This window comes from Hylobates moloch, unplaced genomic scaffold, assembly GCF_009828535.3.
Source record: "Hylobates moloch isolate HMO894 unplaced genomic scaffold, HMol_V3 SCAFFOLD_18, whole genome shotgun sequence".
Classification (NCBI taxonomy): domain Eukaryota; kingdom Metazoa; phylum Chordata; class Mammalia; order Primates; family Hylobatidae; genus Hylobates; species Hylobates moloch.
Genome location: NW_026652293.1, coordinates 2,170,189 through 2,193,128, shown reverse-complemented (window position 1 = coordinate 2,193,128; position 22,940 = coordinate 2,170,189). Strand labels below are relative to the sequence as shown.

Genomic DNA, 22,940 nt, shown 5'->3' with positions numbered 1-22,940 from the left:
CTTTGAGTCACTTCAATCCTTGGCTGAAACACACTGTCCAAAATTCAATTAAAAAATACAAAGCGACTGGGAGCGGTGGCTCACACCTGTAATCCCAGCACTTTGGGAGTCCGAGGCAGGTGGATCACGAGGTCAAGAGTTCGAGACTAGCCTGGCCAACATGGTGAAACCCCATCTCTACCAAAAATACAAAAAATTAGCTGGGCGTGGTGGCGCACACCTGTAAATCCCAGCTACTTGGGAGGCTGAGGCAGGAGAATCGCTTGAACTCGGGAGGTGGAGGTTGCAGTGAGCCGAGATTGTGCCACTGCACTCTAGCCTGGGCGACAGAGCTGGAAAGACAGTGCTGGCATGTCGGGAAAAAATAAAATAACCAAACATACAAAAATGATGAAACTCCCCAAACCAAGAGGGGAAGAAAAGTAAAAAACACAAACGACAATAGATCCAGACAGCAGAGACATCAGATATGAACTTTAAAATAACTATGATTAATATGTTAAAAAATTAAATGACAAAATGGAGAAACACAGTTGAAAAGTGGAAAATATATGGAAATTCTGGGACTAAAAACATATATTAGGTTAGTGCAAAAGTATGATTTTTGCCACTACTTATATTAATAAATGAAATTAAGAATGTAATGAATGGGTTTAACAGCAGATTAAACAGTGAAAATATTAATGAACTAGAACACAGGACATAGGACAGGAGAAAACATCTAGAGGGAAATGCAGAGAAAGAAAAAGATGGAAAATGGAGAAGAGAATGTAAGAGATATATGAGACTTGGTAAAAAGGATTAATGCAGGTGCAACTGGAGTCCTACATGAAAGAGAAAGGGACAGAAGCAGTATCTAAAGAAATAACAGCCAGGTACAGTAGCTCATGCCTGTAATCCCAGCACTTTGGGAGGCTGGCTTGAGGCCAGGAGTTCAAGACCAGCCTGGGCAACAAAGCGAGACCCCCATCTCTACCAAAAAAAAAAAAGAAAATTAGCTGGGTGCAGTGGTAGAGTTTGAGGCTGTAGTGAGCTATGATCATGCTGCTGTACTCCAACCTGGGCAACAGATTGAAACCCTTGTCTCAAAAAAAAAAAAAAAAAAAAAAAAAAAAAAAGGAGAGAGATAATGGCCAAATATTCCAAAACTGATCAGTCATCAAGCCATACATTCAAAAAGTACTACAAAACCCAAAAGGCATTTGCATACAGTACTGGTTAAACTGGAAACCAACATGGGCAACCGGTTAGCAGTTACCTACTAAAGCTGAACCTAAGCATGTCCTATAATGAGGCACTACCACCTAGAAGAAAAGTACATCTATATCAAAAGTCATGTATAAGAATGTTCATAACTGACTTATTCTTAACAGCCCCAAAGTGGAAATAACCCAAATATTCCTCAACAATGAAATCCTAAATAGATTGTATAACAGTCATCCAATGCAATACTCTGCAGCAATAAAAATAAATGAACAATTGCCATATACAACAAAAAACATGAATGAATCATATTATACAGACAGTGCTGAGCAAAAAAAGGCTAGAATCAAAAGAATAATACTGCATGTGTTAAATAATGTTGGAAAACAAGGCAAAACTAAGCCATAGTTTTAGAAATCAAAATAGTCACTACTTCTTGGAAGGAAGGTGAAGGTAGTTAACTGGAATGGGCATGGACTAGAGAAAAATTTCAACACAAACAAAACACACACCATAAAAAAAAAGATGGGTATCTCAGACTACATTAAAATTAAAAACTGCTATTCATCAGAACATAAAAAGTAGAACATAAAAAGCACGAAAAAAGCCACAAATCTGATAATATCTGCATTTCATATAACAAAAGATTAGTATCCAGAACATATAAAGTACTCTTATAAACCAGTAAGAAAAAGACATAAAAACTAGTACAAAAATGAGCAAAAATCTTCAAAAGGAACTTCACAGAAAATAAAACACAAATGGTCAAACATATCAAACAAATGTCTAATTGTATTAGTAATCTGGGAAAAGCCAATCATAAGCTTTAGAACCTACCAGACAAAGAGAAAAATGTATGGCAATAGGAACTCTTATACACTGCTGAGAGGACTTTAAATTTGTAAAGCCACTGGGAAAAACCTGGTATTAGCTAGTCAATTTAAAGATGCACATAACCTGTGCAATTCCACTCTTAGGTAATATCTTACAGCAATATCTCTAAACAGGAACAGGAGTATTCTTAGCATTGCAGGAGATTAGGTATTTAGCCACTGACCATTACTGCCAGTAGCAATGCCAGTAGCAACTCCCCATCACTGTGACAAAAAGAAACATCCACACACACTTCCAAATTGGAGCAAGGGGCAGATACACAGCTCTGAGTGAAGTCCACTGCCCTAGAGAAGGGTTTTTTTCTACCTGAGTACTACTGACATTCTGAACTGAATAAATTCTTTTTTAATTATAATTATTTTTGCATTTTTTTTTTTAATTTTTATTATTATTATACTTTAAGTTTTAGGGTACATGTGCACAACGTGCAGGTTTGTTACATATGTATACATGTGCCATAGTTGGTGTGCTGCACCCATTAACTCGTCATTTAGCATTAGGTATATCTCCTAATGCTATCACTCCGCCCCCCCTCCATCCCACAACAGTCCCCGGAGTGTGATGTTCCCCTTCCTGTGTCCATGTGTTCTCATTGTTCAATTCCCACCTATGAGAACATGCGGTGTTTGGTTTTTTTGTCCTTGTGATAGTTTACTGAGAATGATGATTTCCAGTTTCATCCGTGTCCCTACAAAGGACATGAACTCATTATTTTTTATGGCTGCATAGTATTCCATGATGTATATGTGCCACGTTTTCTTAATCCAGTCTATTGTTGTTGGACATTTGGGTTGGTTCCAAGTCTTCGCTATTGTGAACAGTGCCGCAATAAACATACGTGTGCATGTGTCTTTATAGCAGCATGATTTATAGTCCTTTGGGTATATACCCAGTAATGGGATGGCTGGGTCAAATGGTATTTCTAGTTCTAGATCCCTGAGGAATCGCCACACTGACTTCCACATGGTTGAACTAGTTTACAGTCCCACTAACAGTGTCAAAGTGTTCCTATTTCTCCACATCCTCTCCAGCACCTGTTGTTTCCTGACTTTTTAATGATGGCCATTCTAACTGGTGTGAGATGGTATCTCATTGTGGTTTTGATTTGCATTTCTCTGATGGCCAGTGATGATGAGCATTTTTTCACGTGTTTTTTGGCTGCATAAATGTCTTCTTTTGAGAAGTGTCTGTTCATGTCCTTCGCCCACTTTTTGATGGGGTTGTTTGTTTTCTTCTTGCAAATTTGTTTGAGTTCATTGTAGATTCTGGATATTAGCCCTTTGTCAGATGAGTAAGTTGTGAAAATTTTCTCACATTTTGTAGGTTGCCTGTTCACTCTGATGGTAGTTTCTTTTGCTGTGCAGAAGCTCTTTAGTCTATGACAAACCCACAGCCAATATCATACTGAATGGGCAAAAACTGGAAGCATTCCCTTTGAAAACTGGCACAAGACAGGGATGCCCTCTCTCACCACTCCTATTCAACATAGTGTTGGAAGTTCTGGCCAGGGCAATTAGGCAGGAGAAGGAAATAAAGGGTATTCAATTAGGAAAAGAGGAAGTCAAACTGTCCCTGTTTGCAGATGACATGATTGTATATCTAGAAAACCCCATTGTCTCAGCCCAAAATCTCCTTAAGCTGATAAGCAACTTCAGCAAAGTCTCAGGATACAAAATCAATGTCCAAAAATCACAAGCATTCTTATACACCAATAATAGACAAACAGAGAGCCAAATCATGACTGAACTCCCATTCACAATTGCTTCAAACAGAATAAAACACCTAGGAATCCAACTTACAAGGGACGTGAAGGACCTCTTCAAGGAGAACTACAAACCACTGCTCAATGAAATAAAAGAGGATACAAACAAATGGAAGAACATTCCATGCTCATGGGTTAGAAGAATCAATATCGTGAAAATGGCCATACTGCCCAAGGTAATTTATAGATTCAATGCCATCCCCATCAAGCTACCAATGACTTTCTTCACAGAATTGGAAAAAACTACTTTAAAGTTCATATGGAACCAAAAAAGAGCCCGCATCACCAAGTCAATCCTAAGCCAAAAGAACAAAGATGGAGGCATCACGCTACCTGACTTCAAACTATACTACAAGGCTACAGTAACCAAAACAGCATGGTACTGGTACCAAAACAGAGACATAGACCAAAGGAACAGAACAGAGCCCTCAGAAATAATGCCACATATCTACAATTATCTGATCTTTGACAAACCTGACAAAAACAAGCAATGGGGAAAGGATTCCCTATTTAATAAATGGTGCTGGGAAAACTGGCTAGCCATATGTAGAAAGCTGAAACTGGATCCCTTCCTTACACCTTATACAAAAATTAATTCAACATGGATTAAAGACTTACATGTTAGACCTAAAACCATAAAAACCCTAGAAGAAAACCTAGACATTACCATTCAGGACGTAGGCACGGGCAAGGACTTCATGTCTAAAACACCAAAAGCAATGGCAACAAAAGCCAAAATTGACAAATGGGATCTAATTAAACTGAATAAATTCTTTGTTGAGGGGGGCTCTCCTGTGCATTCCCTCTGCACTAAATGCCAGTAACAACTGGGCAAGTGGTGATAACCAAAAAAGGCTCCAGATACTGCCAAATATCCCCTGGAGGATAAAACCATCCCTGGTTGAGAACCACTGTCCTAGAGAAACCTTTGCAGTAAGTGCATCAAAAGATATGTACAAGAATGTTCAGAGCAGTATGTTGGTAACAGCAAGTAACTGGAAAAATCAAAATGCTTATCAACACTAGAGTGGGAAAATAAATTGATGTATATTCCTATGATGCAAGACTATATGGCAGAGAAATTGACCTACAGCTTCCTGCAACAAAATGGATGAATCTTAGGAACATAAGTTAGATGATCAAAGCAAGTCAAAGAAAAATACGACTCCTTTTTATATAAAATTCAAAAACAAGCAACATAAAACAGAACTTTGTTTAGAGTTACAAAAAAGCATGTTGAAATTATAAAGAAAGGGCTGGGCATTGGGCTTACACCTGTAATGCCAGCACTTTGAGAGGTCGAGGTGGGTGGATCACCTTAGGTCAGGAGTTCGAGACCAGTCTGGCGAACATGGTGAAACCCTGTCTCTACTAAAAATACAAAAATTAGCCAGGCATGGTGGAGAGCGCCTGTGATCCCAGCTACTTGGGAGGGCGAGGCAGGAGAATCACTTGAACCTGGGAAGTGGAGGTTGCCGTCAGCCAAGATCGTGCCACTGCACTCCAGCCTGGTGACAAGAGTGAAACTCAGTCTCAAAAAAAAAAAAAAAAGAAAAGAAAAGAAAAAGAAAAAATTATAAAGAAAGGCAATGGAACAGTAAACACAAGATGCAAAGTACTGTTACCTTTGTGGGAAGGAAACAGTATACAAATGTGGAGGCGCATATAAGAATTTTACTTTTTTTTTTTTTTTTTAGGAGACAGTGTCTTGCTATGTGACCCAGGGTGATATTCACAAGCATATAAGAATTTTAAAGGCAATGGTAATGTCCTATTTTCTAACTGGATGTTTGGATATTTGTTGTATTTTTTTATGCCCTACGTAATATATGTGTAGATATTATGCCTATTCAATATTTAATAACAAAAATTAAATGATTAAAAAAAACTATTGTAGATAGAACGCTAAGCTGGTTCCTCTGATTCAAGTTCCCTGGTATCCACACCTTGGGCAGGCTGAATATCATCAGTTTGAAAACCTAAAATCTGAAATGATCCAAATTCTGAAATGCTCCAAAATCTGAAACTGACATGATGTTCAAAGGAAATGTTCATTGGAGCATTTCAAATTTTGAATTAGGGAGGCTCAACTGGCATAATGCAAATATTCCAAAATCCAAAGAAACCTCAAAATACAAAACACTCCTGGTTCCAAGCATTTTACATTAAGGAATACTAAACCTACAACATCTTATTTTGAAGGTGGATAGCACCCAAAATTGCTTCTAACTAATGGAATATGGCAAAAGTGATGAGACTTTGAGGATGTAGTTTAGGTCCCTAATGAATTGACTTTATATTAGTAGAAAGGGAGATCATTCTGAGTGAATCGGATCTAATCAGTGGAGGCCATTAAAAGAGGGTGAGAGATTCTCTTGCTGGTCTGGAAGAACCAGGTTCCACAAGTTCTTCAGGTGCAAGGAAATATATTCTGCAACAAATTCATGATCTTAGAACAGGACCCTGAGCTTCCTTGAGCCTCAGATATCTGAGACTGGCCCTCACAGACACCTTGATTGCAGTTTTGTGATACCATGAGCAGAGGACCCAGCTAAGCCATGCCTGGACTACTACTGCTACTTCTTTTTTTTTGAGACAGAGTCTCAGGCTGGAGTGCAATGGCACGATCTCAGCTCACTGCAACCTCCTCTTCCCAGGCTCAGGTGATTCTCCCACCTCAGCCTCCTGAGTAGCTGGGACCACAGGCACATGCCACCACGCCCGGCTAATTTTTAAATTTTTTTTGTAGAGATGGGGTTTTCCAACATTGCACAGGCTGGTCTCAAACTCCTGGGCTCAAGTGATCCTCCCATCTTGGTCTCCCAAGGTACTGGGATTACAGGCATAAGCCCCCACGCCTGGCCTATGCCTAGACTTCTGACCCACAGAAACTGTGAAATAATAAACAGGTATTGTTTTAAGCCACTAAACTTGTAGTAATTTGTTACACAGCACAGAAAGCTAATATAAACACTTTTTATAATTTTTATTCCTAAGAAATAAGATGACTCTATCATTAATCATTGTATTGAGAAATTAAACACCTAACTTTGCTATCGGGTCTCCATAAACAAAGAATTTTGAACTTCTCCTGTTTAGTGTGGCTGAAGCAGATAAAAAGCATGATCCTCAAAGCTGTACGATCTCGGGTATGGATCATTCACATCAGTAAGTTAAAAGGGGCCGCCCATGCTCATATTTACTCAGTTAAAAAGATAGAAAGCAACTGTCAAATCCACACTTACCAAACGAACAGCTTAAAAAATAAAAATTAAAAAAGTCCTCAAAAAAACCCTGAGAGTATATAGTACAATCAGAGTTGTGGGAAGCTTCCAACAACTCTGAGGATCATACTGCCTTCCCCTGTAGACGACACTCAAGTGAAGAATTATTTCCTGTTTTTCTTAACCCTAAAAACAGTGTTTGACACATACAAAGTGTTTATGACCTGTTGAATAAAACAACTCCATTTCAAAAGGAGAATATCTGAGGCCCAATGACCTACCCAAGGTCACACTGTGTTAATGGCAGAACCAAGACTAAGACAAGGTCTCCTCTCTGTCAATCAAGTGCTTTCTTCCTGTATCAGAATTCAATCCTTAATTATTGTCAAGCCTCATTAAATACACATACCACACAAATCATTAAACAAGTATTAATTATTCAACAGAATTTTTCATAAAATTAATTCCATCTGCCTCACACTGTTTTGTGAGCTTGTCTCTTCAAAGTTCTTACCACTTATGGTACTAAATAATTAACAATTTTCTGCTCCACATAAACTAGAAAATGAAATAGTTCTATTGATCTGAACCAGTAATTATATTTTTTAATTTTCTGAGGCATTTATTAGCCTAATATAGGAAACAACAATCTCTTCCCAGAATATATATATATATATAAAATACTTCAAAATATATGTACCTCACAGTAGTCTGAATATTCTCTTTAGTGACACCTGTTTTTTCTACTTTGAAACATTTCTTTTGAGATAGCCCACCATTCAAAATATTTTAGATATGTCATAAATGTACGTAAACAGGTACCAAAAGTTTTATGGTCCCATCTCAATGGATACAATTTTTATTTTTTTTTTATTATTATTTTTTTTGAGACGGAGTCTCACTCTGTCACCCAGGCTGGAGTGCAGTGGCGCAGTCTCAGCTCACTGCAAGCTCCGCCTCCTGGGTTCACGCCATTCTCCTGCCTCAGCCTCTCCGAGTAGCTGGGACTACAGGCGCCCGCCACCACGCCCGGCTAATTTTTTGTATTTTTAGTAGAGACGGGGTTTCACCGTGGTCTCGATCTCCTGACCTCGTGATCCGCCCACCTTGGCCTCCCAAAGTGCTGGGATTACAAGCGTGAGCCACTGCGCCCGGCCTGGATACAATTTTTAAAGTCGTGTGACAGTATTTTTAAAATGTTTAATGTTGATTATATAACTTCTTTACTTTTAAAGGGAAAAAGCCCTTGCATTAATACAAAAAATGCTGATTTTAGGGAACAGGCTCCTACTTAGGAATATAACTAATTTCAAGGAAACATAAGGATCTCTTTGCAACCCTTTCATTTTCTTGGCAGAGATAATAGAAATTATAGCTAGCTAATGGTTAAACGTGGACCAGGAGGATACCACAGAGAGGTACAAAGTGGGACACTAGAATCTTTGATAATTTCTCTATCTATAAAGCAAGAAACTCTAGTTACTTAGTCAGTAGCTGCCAGGTATGAGATGAGGTCAGGGGTTTATGTTTGATGGTAGTACTGATGCACACAGGCTGGAATCTTACTAGTAAGAGTCTGTAGAGGGAGGATCCTATCTCCACACCACTTACCCATTCTGCATGGATTCAGCAATCCTCTTCACATGTGGTACCCAGTTCTTTATAACAAGAAAATGATAAACTTTTACCAATCTAAGAATGTTAAAAAGGTGAAAAGGTTAAGAGTTTATTTCCATGACCTATTTCACATCAGCAGGTTTCTCAAGTTAGTTGAAATCGGACAATCCAAAAAGAGAAGAGAGAGAACTCTCATACAAGTCATCATCGCCAAAGGTGAATTAAGAGGACTTACTGTTAAGGAAGCAATCCCTTTGTGATAGAATTTTAAAGATTCAGCAATGCAGGAAAGTGCTGAACTATAATTTTCCTCTTGCAACCCAGTGAGACACTGCTCTGCATGTGAAAACTCCTTCAAACTATTTAGCCAGAAGTAGAAGTGTTCTGAGGCAACCTGAGTCAGCAAACTCTGATAAAGCTCTTTGGCCATGTCATGATTACCCTAAGAACAAAAAAAGGAAAGAAAAAAGAATACAAGGAGCACACGGTGAGGTTCTTACATTTGAAAGAGTTGATGCAGCAGCTAAAAGAGAAACCCAAACCCTGGATAAGTCTGAACAATCATTCCTCATATTATGTAATTCTCTGAGACTCTGTCTAAATATTTCCTCAGAGATAATATGCTGAGTTGCTTTTATGTAACATAATGCTTGAAATTCTTTACTAAAACAGTTCCAAAAGAGAAAATAAATGGAACTAACCATAAACCAAGTCTAGAACTTTAGCCCAAAATATAGAAAGTATAAATACTTTTTTAATGTTATTCTAGATGAACTATTTAGTGGGTGAGAGAAACCCCAGGGGAGAAGGCATAGTTGTAGGGAGAAATGTGAATACCATTTAATGCCTGGGGCCAGGGATACTCAATGTCCTGCAATGCTTGGGACAGAACAGTATAATGAAGAATTGTCCTGCCAAGAGTGTGTGCTTCTCCCCCATTTGAGAAGCAACATAAAATTAAGAACATGCACTTCAATCACCTAGAGTAATGCTTCCTCAAACTTTGGTCTCTGGACTTACTCTCAAAGGATTATTTTTTAAATTTATTTTTAGCAGAGACAGGCTTTTGCTATGTCAGCCAGGCTGGTCTCAAACTCCTGGCCTCAAGAGATTTGCCCGCCTTGGCCTCCCACAAAGTACTGGGATTACATGCGTGAGCCGCTCCAACCGGCCAGGATTTCTGTACTAACCAAGGTTTCTATTTCCTCTCAACCAAAATTAATAAAACTTGTTAGGCTTTCCACACGGCTGACCAGAGTACAGCATACTAAAGCTTTCCCGTTTCCACTTCAGAATGACAAGGCGGGGAGAGGAACAAAGATGTGGCACACTGAGAAAGGAAGATAGAAACAGCGGGTGGTAGGTGGCCTTGGTTATAACAATACAGAGCAAAATGAAAGTGGCACTAACAACCTACAGCCAGAAAGGGCCCAGATTTTAACTTCCTCATTACTAATACCAACAATATAGATACCATTCTTTTATGATAAAAGTTAAAAATCAGGTCCTTTCTTTCCTCGTCTTCAGAACCCATGACTAAAAGGTACTTCCATCTTCATTTTTAGTTTTGACTACAACTAATAATCATACAGTTGAAGGTACATGCCCTGACATTTCCAGCAACCCAGTTCACTCAGAAGGGTAACACATACCATTCTGGAAGCCTGTCTGGCAATACGGTATACAGTCCATCCATTGGAGACACTTTCAAGCTGCTGCTTAATTACTGCCTTACTTTCCACAGACAATGCCTTCTGACTTGCAACAAAAATCACAGTAGCCAAACTCACCTACCATTGGGCAAGAAGAAAACCAAGAAAATCACTTAATTTTATTCAGTGTCATTGATAACCTACCCCAAAGGGAGGAAAACTAATTAGAGCCCACTACAAAAGAAAAAAATTTGTTTTCCATTGACATTTATTTAATTTTTTATTTTGAAGTCATTAAGTAATTTATTCCATTCACTCAGGGCACTCTTTATAACAGCAAGAAAGTAGAAGCAATACCCATAATATGGATAAATTATATAACATAATCAAACAATGAGATACATAAACAAAATGGATAAACTAGAGATAGACTTTCCAACATAGATGACAAGCAAAATAGGCAAAAATATGCAAAATGCAAAAGATTACAAGTAGTATGATAAAGTTCACATAAAATTAAAAATATGCAAAATATTGCATATTGCTTAGGGATATACACTTTGGTAGTAAAAGAATAACAGGCATGAGAATGATAAATACCAAATTCAGGATAGTGGTTACCTGAGAGAAGGGAGGAGATGCTATCAGCAAGGTAAACAGGGGGCTTCAACTAAACTGTTAATACCTTTTTCTTAAGCTAGATAATGAATGCAAGAGTTTTCACTGTATTATTCCTTAGATTTTTTGAATATTATGTTTCATAATTTAAGACTATCTTAAAGTAGTATTCACAAAAAAGATATCGGGACCGTTAGTTCAAAATGCCACTTCAATAAAAAATAAACTTAGCTAACTGCCTCTTAATATTTCAAAGCTGATTCATATAAAGATCCATACATTTGGTCATCAAGGTAACCTTTTCTGGCAGCAAATGATGAGATGACCCCATCTGGAGGATTAAATATAAAACAGGCTTGAATAAGTCATTTCATGATATTTTTTCCCACATTCTAAATTAAGATGAACAGAACAATATGGAATGGCGACCTTACAACTTTCATTTAATTTACAATTATTTAGAATGTAGCCTACTCTCAGTCCTGCAGAACTTTTCAACTGAACATTTTATAGCTTCCACAGTTTCTGTTTCTTTCTAAGCATGTACCTTTCCCAACCCCAAGGGTCTACAGAAGCCTAAACTGGATCCTAAACAGCTAAAGAGGTCCTGGAATGGAAAACATAAATTTGGGCTAATTTATGGTCATTATTATCATTAGATTTTTAACTTCTATTTTCTAAAGTACAAAACAGGGTTTAGTTCATTATTTACTCTGTATAAGAAAGAAAAAAGTTTCATTTTCATTCTGTCCTTTGTAATAAAAGAAAAACATGAGATTGAAGGCTTTGGCTATACTAAGCTGATTTGACAGGGTTTAGGAAGAAAGCAGTTTTAGAGGTGAACAAAACACAGCTTTCTAAATCAAAAGTGAAAAAAGTAAAAAGCTCATAGAGCCAATTCTATTTTGACATCAGCACACTCTTTGGTCTTAGGTAATGAATTTAACCTATTGTTTGTTCTGCTTTTTAAGTAAAGTCAAACAGTAATGTTGACTTAAAAGTAATTCCCACTAGACCAGATCCTAGTCATTCAAAGGAGATTCAAAATGGGCTTTTTACCAGAAGTTCTTGTTGCTTGTCTGTGGCTGATCGTCCAATCACCTTGTACAGCTCCATGAGGTCACCAAGCATCCCATCACCCAGCACCGGCAGCTGCATGGCAATGGCTGCCAGGCAATGGCACATCAAAATCCGGGCAGCATCTTGAGCACTGTGCAATTGAGTCAACAAGGTCTCAACCACTGACTGGCTAAGATGGGGCCTGCCCTTGGCCAACTTCACCATACAGTTTAGAGCAATCTGCAAGCCAAAAAGAAAATGAACTAGTTACATTCTGAAGATACAGATGAAGCTTTAAAGAAAAGAGCCTTGTACAGGTTACTGGGGAAAATCAGGGGTGAGGTTTCTTATAGGCACAGCATTTTTCTTCATAACACGAGGGAACATTAGGGTTTGTGAAGTGCACTACGTTTAAAATAACAAATTAGGACAGCACGTCAACCACTCATTTCAATCTAAGACTATTAAAATACTTTTAAGAAAGATGGAAATCATAAGGAAGAATGCTGAAGAGGCAAATATAGGCCAAATGTCACCATCACTGTACTATCATTACTTTTCAGGAACTGCTTCTGAAGTGTGGCTTGTAAACTATGCCAGCATCTCCCAGGATGAAAATAAAAATATAGATTCCTGAATTAACATACGTGTGTGTGCGTGTGTTGAGGCTACTGAGGGTTCACAGTTTTAAAAAGATGCCTTAGATGACTCTAAGTACACTGAAGTGGGAAAGATGTTCCCAATTTTCTCTTATTTCTCAACTGAAATCTAAAAACCAATTTGGCTACAGAAATTCTCTTACCAAGGCCTTGTTAAAGGCATCACTAATATCCAGCCAAAAAACTAGAAACCTAGAAATATTCCCACTTTTACATAGCTAACAGATTCTTTTGTCAAGTCTCCAATATCCACTGTTAGCACCTTTCCATTCTCTCTACCACATCATAAATCTCTTCCTAATTCCAATTTCTTGAAAAGATGGGCCCTTCAATCCATCCTTCACAATGCAGCCATGTAGCCATCAGTGGGGTGTTAGGCACACACATAAACTTTAGAGTCTGATAAATGCAAGGGCTGAAGCTCAGCTTGCCCCTTATTAGCTAGGTGGCTTTGAACAAGGTACTTCTCTCTCTCAGCCTTAAGTTTCTGATGTGTATAAGAGGGGAACACATTTCATTATAGGGTTATTGAGTGACTGAAAGAAATGTATATGTAAGTCTTCAACAAAGTTTGGCACATAATAGACATTCAAATAACAATAATAATTACGACAAAGGTTACCATTACTTTAAAATTATATTATCTCCTCATTACCTACAGAATCAAAGCCATAATACCATGTTATTTGATATCCTCTATGATGGAACTACTTTTCCAAACCTCAAATTATTTCATCCAGCCACAGTGGGCTAGTCACCATTCTTCTACCACAACAGGTACATTCTTACTTTCAAGACTTTTATAACAGTGGTCATTGGGCTCAAACAATCTTTCCTCATTACTGTAATTTGATTCCATCTTTCACAACTCAACTCATATGACATTTATTTAAAGTCTTCCCTAATACCCTTGCTTAAAGTTAATCACTCCCGACTCTGACCTCTCATTAGAACTGCACTTTTTTTGTGAAATATCAGAGAATGTATTGTGTTCTGCTTGGTATTATAGTCCCCTATATAAACATCAGTAGCCTATTCTAGATGGGAAGCTCCTCTATTACAGGAACCTTTCTTGGCCATCTACGTATGTCCCACTGTGCTGAATCCAGTATTTTACTGACACCCACAATTGTTGGAAAAAAGATTTGCTTTTAAAAAAAGTTTTAAATGTACTGTGGTTCCAAGGGGATTCTGAGGATCCCCCTTGTGTGGCAACATGTGTTGCCAAACACATGTTGTCTACTTCCCTTCTCTACTTCTTATTAGCTTTCACTTAATGATATTGCTATCTTTATTGTTCATCACTATGACCATATCACTACTTTCCTTAACATGCTAAAATGAGCCATGACTGCCTTGAAACCATACCTTAGACAAGCTAACACTCTTATATGCACCAACGTTTATCTAACAGTTTCTTACTTCTATTAACTATGCTTTTCCTTATTAATTTTGCACCATCACAAATTATATTTCATGTTTCACTCCAAAAACAGTAGTCTCATTTCACATTTTATTTATTTATTTTTCTTGAGACAGGGTCTCATTCTTTTTGTTATGAAACTGAATTAATTTTATTATATTACCAGTAATTTCCAGCAGTTTCTTTTAATTTTTAAACAATTTTATTTAAAAATTAATATTTGTGAGACTAAATTCTCAAAACCAAACTTCATCCTTAATGAATACATTTCAATTCTTTATGAAAAGGAAAAGCTATTACGTTATCTGACAAGTAATGCATTATAGTTCATCATTTTGGCACAGGATAGGCTTAACTTGAGTTTTCTTCTTGACCTTTTTTTTTTTTTTGACAGTATTTTTATTATTTTTATTTTTTTATTTTTTATTATTATACTTTAGGTTTTAGGGTACATGTGCACAATGTGCAGGTTTGTTACATATGTATCCATGTGCCATGTTGGTGTGCTGCACCCATTAACTCGTCATTTAGCATTAGGTATGTCTCCTAATGCTGTCCCTCCCCCCTCCCCCCACCCCACAACAGTCCCCAGAGTGTGATGTTCCCCTTCTGTGTCCATGAGTTCTCATTGTTCAATTCCCACCTATGAGTGAGAACATGCGGTATTTGGTTTTTTGTCCTTGCGATAGTTTACTGAGAATGATGTTTTCCAGTCTCATCCATGTCCCTACAAAGGACATGAACTCATCATTTTTTATGGCTGCATAGTATTCCATGGTGTATATGTGCCACATTTTCTTAATACAGTCTATCGTTGCTGGACAGGGTCTCATTCTTTCACATAGGGTAGAGAACAGTGGTGCAATAATGGATCACTGCAGCCTCAACCTCTCAGCCTCAAGCGATCCTCTCACCTCAGCCTCATGAGTAGCTAGGACTATAGGTGTGCCCCATCATGTCTAGCTAAATTTTAAAAAATTTTTCTAGAGATGGGGTCTCAGTATGCTGCCCAGGCTGGTCTTGAACTCCTAGGCTCATGCAATCCTTCCACCCTGACCTCTCCAAAATGCTGGGATTACAGGCATGAGCCACTGTGCCTGGCCTCATTTCACATTTTGAAAATCTTGCATATCTCTAAGATGATTTCTGTAACTAAGTGAAGGTGAAAATTCCTTAAAATATTCTTCCCTTGGCTTATAAACTAGGGCTTATACCATTGGGAAATTAATGAGCGCTTATGTTAAATTAATGAACATTTATGAGTTGGCTGCAGTCATTTCATCAGTTTTTTTTGTGGTTTTATCAGTTAGATTAAATCAGTGTGGTTTAATCAGTTAGATTTAGTCACTTAGATTAAAACTTCTAAGAGCACAGGAGCTATGTCTGCTTAACTTTGCTTTCTATTGCCTAAGACCATCATCTGTATCTATTACAACTTAATAAATAAAAGTTTTCACCTTTAAAGTGGCCTGAGCACCTGGACTATCATCTTGACTACAAAGTACCAGGAGGGATTCCAGGCCAAAGACAGCATCTTGTTCCAGGGCCAGAAGATCTAGAAGAAAAACACTAAGCTTTATGATGGTCAAGTGATGTGTGTACAACACGCACACACATCTGTATGCACACACACACTCTCTCTTAGAAAAAACATTAAGGAGTTTAAGATGCAGGCAATTATTAAATGGATGAACCTAACCTTCCTTGAAAAAGTACATGTGGCATTACTTCTAGAATGTAAAGTCTATCTTCAGACTTTATTTCTACCACTTTATTGAAGTATTTATAAAAATATACACATTAAATCAAGAGCTAAAGCCACAAAGCTATAAATAAAGCAAAACTGAAATAGTGTCACCAGCTTAGCTAAGGAAAATACTAAGAACAGCAAACTATGCAGTATGTGTTAATCTCCCTAATCAGAAATAAATTATGCAGGTCCATTTTTACCTAAGATGTAACAGTTTTCAGCTTCTAAGGAAACTTGAACCACTTTTAGGAAATAATAAGGTCTCCACATAACCTTATTAATGTTTTAAGTCTGACCATAAAGAATGAACCTCTTAGATGTCTCATGAAATAGCAGTACTACAACATCTTTTCACTACCATAGGGTTAAAATTTCTCTGAAGGTTTTAGAAAGTTCTGAATATATTAGTTACCTATAGGTTAATATATTTCAGTGCTGAGAACACACAGCAGTTTTCTATGTTACATGGGAGAAAATACTCTTTGCGATGCCAATATAAAACAGGCTTAATTATCCAAATCAGAATCAACTTTCAACTTTAAGAAATGTTTCCTGAGTGTAGAAGCTTGGCAAACAGAGTAAAGGCTAGTGAAGATCAGGTTGCTAGAAAAGAACAGGTACTAGGAACAAGCAGTGCTGAAGGCTAGGGGCGATAAGAGGAACCACTGAGCTTGTAATCCTTAATAAAGATCAAAATCAGCACTGAAACAGATGGAACATCCAAAATGCATTTCTTGTTCTTGAACACAAGTCAAAAGATGTTAGGTAGACAACAAAATATGTGCATTATTTTCCTTGCATGTCCTCGATTATGCAAGTCAATTCAATGCCACATATACCTAGAGTAAATTCTGTGAAAATTTAATTCACATTGGTCTGTGAATTCACTTGCCTCTAGGTGAAACTATTTGTTATTTAAGTCCCTTGAGAACCTAAGTAAATTTTCTAGGTTTTTGTATAAGTGAACATACTACCTTATACAAAAGGGGTAGAGTCCTAAGCAATCTCTAACCACCAGCACCATATATGCAAAGGTAAGCAGTGGAAGGAAATGGGCAATGCTCCATAAAACCTTTCAGTTCCACTCCCAAGGTCTTCATCTCTTTATTATTTTTCACAAGGATAAAGTAGTCTTAAGAACACATGCTCTAAGAACACTTTGAAAGGAGTCAATTTGTAGACCAACGCACATAAGCTAAAAATAAGGGATTAAAACAAATCAAACAGAATTCTGTCCAAGGTCTAAACCAAAGTTTATATATAATATCAGTCCTGATCAAACTTACCCTTTTCTTGACAAGAGACAGTTATATTAGTTAGGACTCTAACTCCATGAGCTGCAATGCCCCTGTTATTATAGTAACAGCACTCTTGGGCTAATTTGACTAAATCAGAAGATCTGGGAGAACTCACATTTCCTAAAAAAGCAGAGAAAAGTAGTAGAGATTGTAATTCAAATAGTTCAGAAGCAGTTCAGCTTATAGGTTCAATTTTCTTAATTTTTGAGAAAAATCTCTAACAATAAACTTCAACGAAATTTCCTACCACAATCCCACTATCAATACATATCAGCATTTCTCTCCACTAAGGTACTTAAAATAGGTATGTGCCAACAGTTTCATAATGACTACGATCTAAAATCAACATATAATTTCTAAAAAATATTAATAAAAACTGACTAACAGTACAAAAGGCAAAACAACTATCCTAAGAGTTCAAATGAATTCTGATTAAAACAGGTATCATTACAGGCCTCTTGTCAGACAAAACCATACTTTCAAGATAGGAGAGAAAAGAGAAAAAAATTCAAGTTTGCTTTTTTTTTTCCATCTCAGATTGCTGGCATACATTTATACCTCAAAAGGTTTACATAAGAATTCATGATTTTAGAGCTGGAAAGAATCTTGGGATCATCTGATTTAACACACCCTATTTTTACAGATGAAATCAAAGCCCAAAGCCCCAAAATTTTAAGAATCTTGCCATTAAGTTCATAAAACTTACCAGTCGTGTACTAATGCCCGTTATTATACTCTTCTGCTTTATACCTTAAATTCCGTGCTATAAATTGCAACAATTTTTAAAATTCACATTTGAAATTCTGGAATGCAACGTTCATGTTGTAACTATTGTAATTCACAGTAGAGAAGTCCTCAGTTATAACTGAATAAGCTTCAAGAAAATAAGGAGATTGGGGCTTGTTCAACTACTTAAAAGAGTCTCCCATTCCTGTCTGCCTTTCCTCTGCTTATTTTTCCATGATTCTCGTCAACTTCAACTTTGTTTCTCATACCAAGGGTGACCGTATTTTTTGAGGCTGAAAGGGACACTATTAAGAATTACAACAGACATAAACCATGAATATCTGAGGTGACATAGGACCTATGGTCACTTTATTGATTTCTGGTTTAATATAATACAAGCTTAGGAGAGAGCCTCAGTGTTTTTTGGGTTTTTGTTTGTTTTGTTTTGTTTTTCTGAGACAGAGTCCCACTCTGTTGCCCAGGCTGGAGTGCTGTGGTGCGATCATGGCTTACTACAGATCACAGCTCACTACAGACTCAAACTCCAGGACTCCAGCGATCCTCCCACCTCAGCTTCCAAGTAGCTGAGAATACAGGTGCATGCAACCATATCTGGCTAATTTTTTTTGTTTTTTTGTAGAGACAGGGTCTTGCTTTGTTGCTCAGGCTGGTCTCAAACTCCTGGCTTCAAAAGATCCTCCGATCTTAGCCTCCCAAAGTCTTGGGATTACAGGTGTAAGCCACCATGCCTGGCCCCTTCAGTGTTTTTAAGTTAGGCAAAACGTTAGAAGGATGAATCTATATCTTTATTTTTTCAAAACTTTGGAAACTGTATTTCCTCTATTCTTTTTGTCCATGGGATATGGACAATGCGGAGTCATCTATAAATTTACAAACATGTTTTACAACTTGTTTTTTCTTTGTTTTATTCCTACCGACACTCACCATAGAAAACTTAGAAAAAAAAGCCAGAAAAATCCAAAGAACAATACAAAAATCATACCAAATTTCACAAACCAGCATGACCTTACTGTTAATTTTCTGAAATATTTCTTTTAAATCTTTTTCCCCCTATGTACAACAGTACAATTTAAAAACTCACACATAATCAGGATATGTAGATACTGGCCAATATCCTGCTTTTAAAATCTAATATTTTTGAGCCTTTTCCTATGTTTTCTAGGAATAAGATTATTTTTAATTTAATTTTTATTTATTTAGTAATGATTTTCTAAGATAAACTCACAAGGCTCACAAGGTACAACAAAGAGTAGAAAATGGTAAAAGGATAGTGAGAGAAAAGTTTTCCTCCCCCACCCAATGTTATCAGATTCTTGTGTATCATTCAAGATTCTATAAATTTACAAGCACATTTATTCCTTTCTTTCTTTTTCCTTTTCACATACTGTTTTCCATCTTGTTTTATTTCTCTTTAAATATTATATCATGGAGACTGCTCCATGCCATATTCTTTTTCGTAAACTGCATTGATTTTTACTGCAGTGATGTGTCATAATTTCTTTGAGTCCTCTATTGATGGACCTTTTAATGCTATTACGTCCTCTACTAAGAAATAATATTTTGCTATTATATAAAATGGTGCTCAGAATAATCTTGTATATATGCCATTTCTCAATGTGTGACTATGTAAATAAGATAAATTCCTAGAAGTGGAATGTCTGGGTTATCTGTAATTTAAGGAGTATTTCCACATCACCTATGTACAAGTTTAATAATTTACATTTGCAGCAGCAATGACTGCTTACCCACACCCTTGTCGACACACCATGTTTATCAAATTTCTAAATCCTTGCAAATCTGATGGATTAAAATTATTTCAAGTGTTGTTTTCAGGTGCCTTTTTCTTAGATATGTCTGATATTGAACATCTTATATATTTGAGCCATTTGTTAGTGATGATTTAGACATACTAAATTTAAGTTTGCTTTTTAAACTACTTTTGGCTACATTGAAAAAACCTAATCAACGGAAATAAAGATTTACCATTATTTACGGAAATAATTTAACTTTGGAAAATCCTTGACTTTTATTTTTTATAAATATTATCTAGTCTATTTATTTAAGCCTTTGCTTAATTCCATATATAAGCCAAAATTAACAAACCTCAATAAAAGGACAAATACCTAGCTTGAAAAGTGTTTAAGTATTATAACCCAACATAACGCTAATACATGTCTTTGGAATTAAAAAATGAAGAAAAAGAAAGTTATGGTGCATGTAAGTCAGTTTGGTACAAAAGAGAATTCTGAGTCAGACCACTGAGTTCAGGCCTAGGCTCAGACACTTCACAAGTATGTGAACTTTGGACATACTGTCAAACCTTTGTGGGTCTCAGCTGCAATACTCATAAACTCCTTTGCATATGCCTCACTTGAAAGGCTGCTTGTATGGGAAAGCTCTCATCTATTATAATATACGATTAAGACTTTGTCTACCACAGCTCTTTCAAAGTGCAATGTCGGTGAAGGAGGTTAACCGCAAGCTAAGAAACACACTGGCTGATATATGCAGAAAAAGAATAAATGGAAAGCACCTTAGGTATATGGTAGGTTGTTTATAAAGAAGGCTGTGATAATCTCACATCCCTTGTGGACATGCTCCTTTACCATGTGATCTTGCAATTCCATGTGACTTACTTTGGCCAATAAAGCATTGGAAAACAGGCTGCAAGCAAAAGGCTGACAAGTGCTTGTGTGTTGCTGGCTTGCTTTCTTTTGGCTCCAACCAACATCCTGAAAAAAAACCCAAGCTAGCCCACCAAGAGTCACATGGATAAAAACTAAGGTGCCTCAGCAGAAAGCCTTTCAATTGCTAGCATGTGAATGAGGCCATCTTAGACCATCCAATCCTGGTCATACATGACCATAATCACACGAGTGACCCCGAGTGAGGCCAATAGGACTGCCCAGCTGAGAACAGTCAAAATGGCTGATTGACAGAATTAGAGCAAATAAAAAGGTCATGGTTTTAAGCTACTCGGTTTGGGGTGATTTTGTTAGGTAGCAATAGATAACTGACAATGTACGTCAGAGAATCCCTGGAAAGCCTGCAAAACTAATAGGAAAACAAGGTCAGAAAATAAATAAGAAAAAGGCCAGGGAGCAACCAAGACCACAGCCCAAAAGACCATGCATGGAATTAGTCCAGTGAGGACACAGCAGCCATTGTTACTGATTATTTCATGTCACAGCTTAACTTCTGTCACGGGGTACCAGACATAGCAAACATCCACTGCTAGAGTATATTCTGGAAACAAATGTTGCTCTGTCATTGCTACATCACCATATCCCCATTCTCTCATATCCCCACTTCCTTGTTGTTACTGGCTCCCAATTCAGTCTGTGGCATGGAAATGATTAGTTTAGTCCAAGCCACATGTAAGCACACTAGCTGGAAGGGAGGTGTGACAATAGAGTATCAGGTCTTTTTAGCTTCCTATTAAGACTTACATGGCAGGGAATTCCCTACACCTAGAAAGTATCATATACTATGCGGCCATAAAAGGGACAAACAAATGTACATTACAGTTCTTTAATTCAAACTAACTGACTACAAAAGGAAGCAACAGAGGTTCCACAAAACTTGCATTAAAACAAAACAACCAGCCCAGGTACAGTGGCTCATGCCTGTAACCCCAGCACTTTGAAAGGGCAAGGTGGGTGGATCACTTGAGGCCAGGAGTTTGAGACCAGCTTCGGCTAAATGGTGAAACTCCATCTCTACTAAAAATACAAAAATTAGCCAGCCATGGTGGCGGGTGCCTGTAGTCCCAGCTACTCGGGAGGCTGAGGCAAGAGAATTGCTTGAAACTAGGAGGTGGGGGTTGCAGTAAGCCAAGATCCCCCCACTGCACTCCAGCCTGGGCAACAGAGTGAGACTCTGTCTTAAAACAAAACAAAACAACAACAACAACAAAAACCCAAAAGGACAAAAAAGTTTAGCTTTAAGTCTCTTAGGTAAGCAAGCTCCTTACCGGGCATTAATGAAAGCATTTTAGAGTTAATCATCTTGAATAGGTAACTAGGAAAGCGTTATTGGGCTGGAGTCAAGTTTTATTTTATTTGTTTTCCAGAGAAATAATATGCACCTAAAAGGAAGCATATGACATTTGCTCTTAAAACTCACTACTATTTGACCTTTGAAATGTACTTAAATTCAAAGGGCACTTTGAGTCAGAGATACACAAAAGCAAACCAACTATTTCAAGCATCCTCAAAAATATTTTCACCCACATATGATTAAAAAAAAAAAAAGGACAAACCTAGAAAAATATATTATTGACTTAAGATCAAGGATGCGAGATGTTGTTATCATAGGCATTAGTTAAGAAATCATGTTCAAATAAATCACTAGCATGTAATGGAGTATGAGATTTTTGAAACTTTTCCCTGATGTTAAAGCTTTACAGAAGAAACAACCTGAAACATAAATATGGATAAAGGAGTTAGCACATTATTTATATAGTATCTCCCTTCTTCTCCTTACCTGGAACTATACTGAAGTAATGTTTGATGGCAATGGTCCCTGATAGTGTGGAAAGGACAGACAACATCCCTAGTTTTAAGCTGTCATAAGGAGTCTGGAGGGCACACTCACAAAGTGCCTGGAATGCAGAAGAGAAACGAATATAGAAGTTAAAACATCAATATACTTCTAAATTGTCTACTCCATTTACATTTTCTGGCTTTTAGAAAAATTATACATTAAGGACTTTTTTTCATGTTAAAAAACTTAAGTCGAGGCCAGGTGTACTGGCTCATTCCGGTAATCCCACCAGTTTGGGAGGCTGAGGTGGGAGGATCACTCTAGCTCAGGAGTTTGAGACCAGCTTGGGCTCAAAGTGAGGCCTTGTCTCTACAAAAAATTTGAAAAATTAGCTGGGTATGGTGGTACGTGCCTGTGGTCCCAGCTACTTGGGAGGCTGAGGCAGAAGGATCGCTCAAGCCCAGGAGGTCGAGACTGCCATAAACCATGTTCACACCACTGCACTCCAGCCTGGGGGACAGAGCAAGACCCTGTCTCAAAAAAAAAAAA

At 37.4% G+C, this 22,940-nt stretch overlaps 1 protein-coding gene across 2 annotated transcripts in view; it reads right to left on the bottom strand.

Annotated features, from left to right (window-relative positions):
- The window catches only part of INTS7 (integrator complex subunit 7), a 101,977-nt gene that overhangs the window by 30,522 nt on the left and 48,515 nt on the right, over positions 1 to 22,940 (bottom strand). For both annotated transcript variants that reach the window (XM_032136488.2, XM_032136489.2), the window contains 6 exons: positions 22,392 to 22,509; positions 17,148 to 17,279; positions 15,569 to 15,666; positions 12,030 to 12,269; positions 10,353 to 10,490; positions 8,936 to 9,142 (listed from right to left, as the gene is read on the bottom strand). In XM_032136488.2, coding sequence (XP_031992379.1) covers positions 8,936 to 9,142; positions 10,353 to 10,490; positions 12,030 to 12,269; positions 15,569 to 15,666; positions 17,148 to 17,279; positions 22,392 to 22,509 — 933 coding nt within the window. The remainder of the gene's footprint in view (positions 1 to 8,935; positions 9,143 to 10,352; positions 10,491 to 12,029; positions 12,270 to 15,568; positions 15,667 to 17,147; positions 17,280 to 22,391; positions 22,510 to 22,940) is intronic.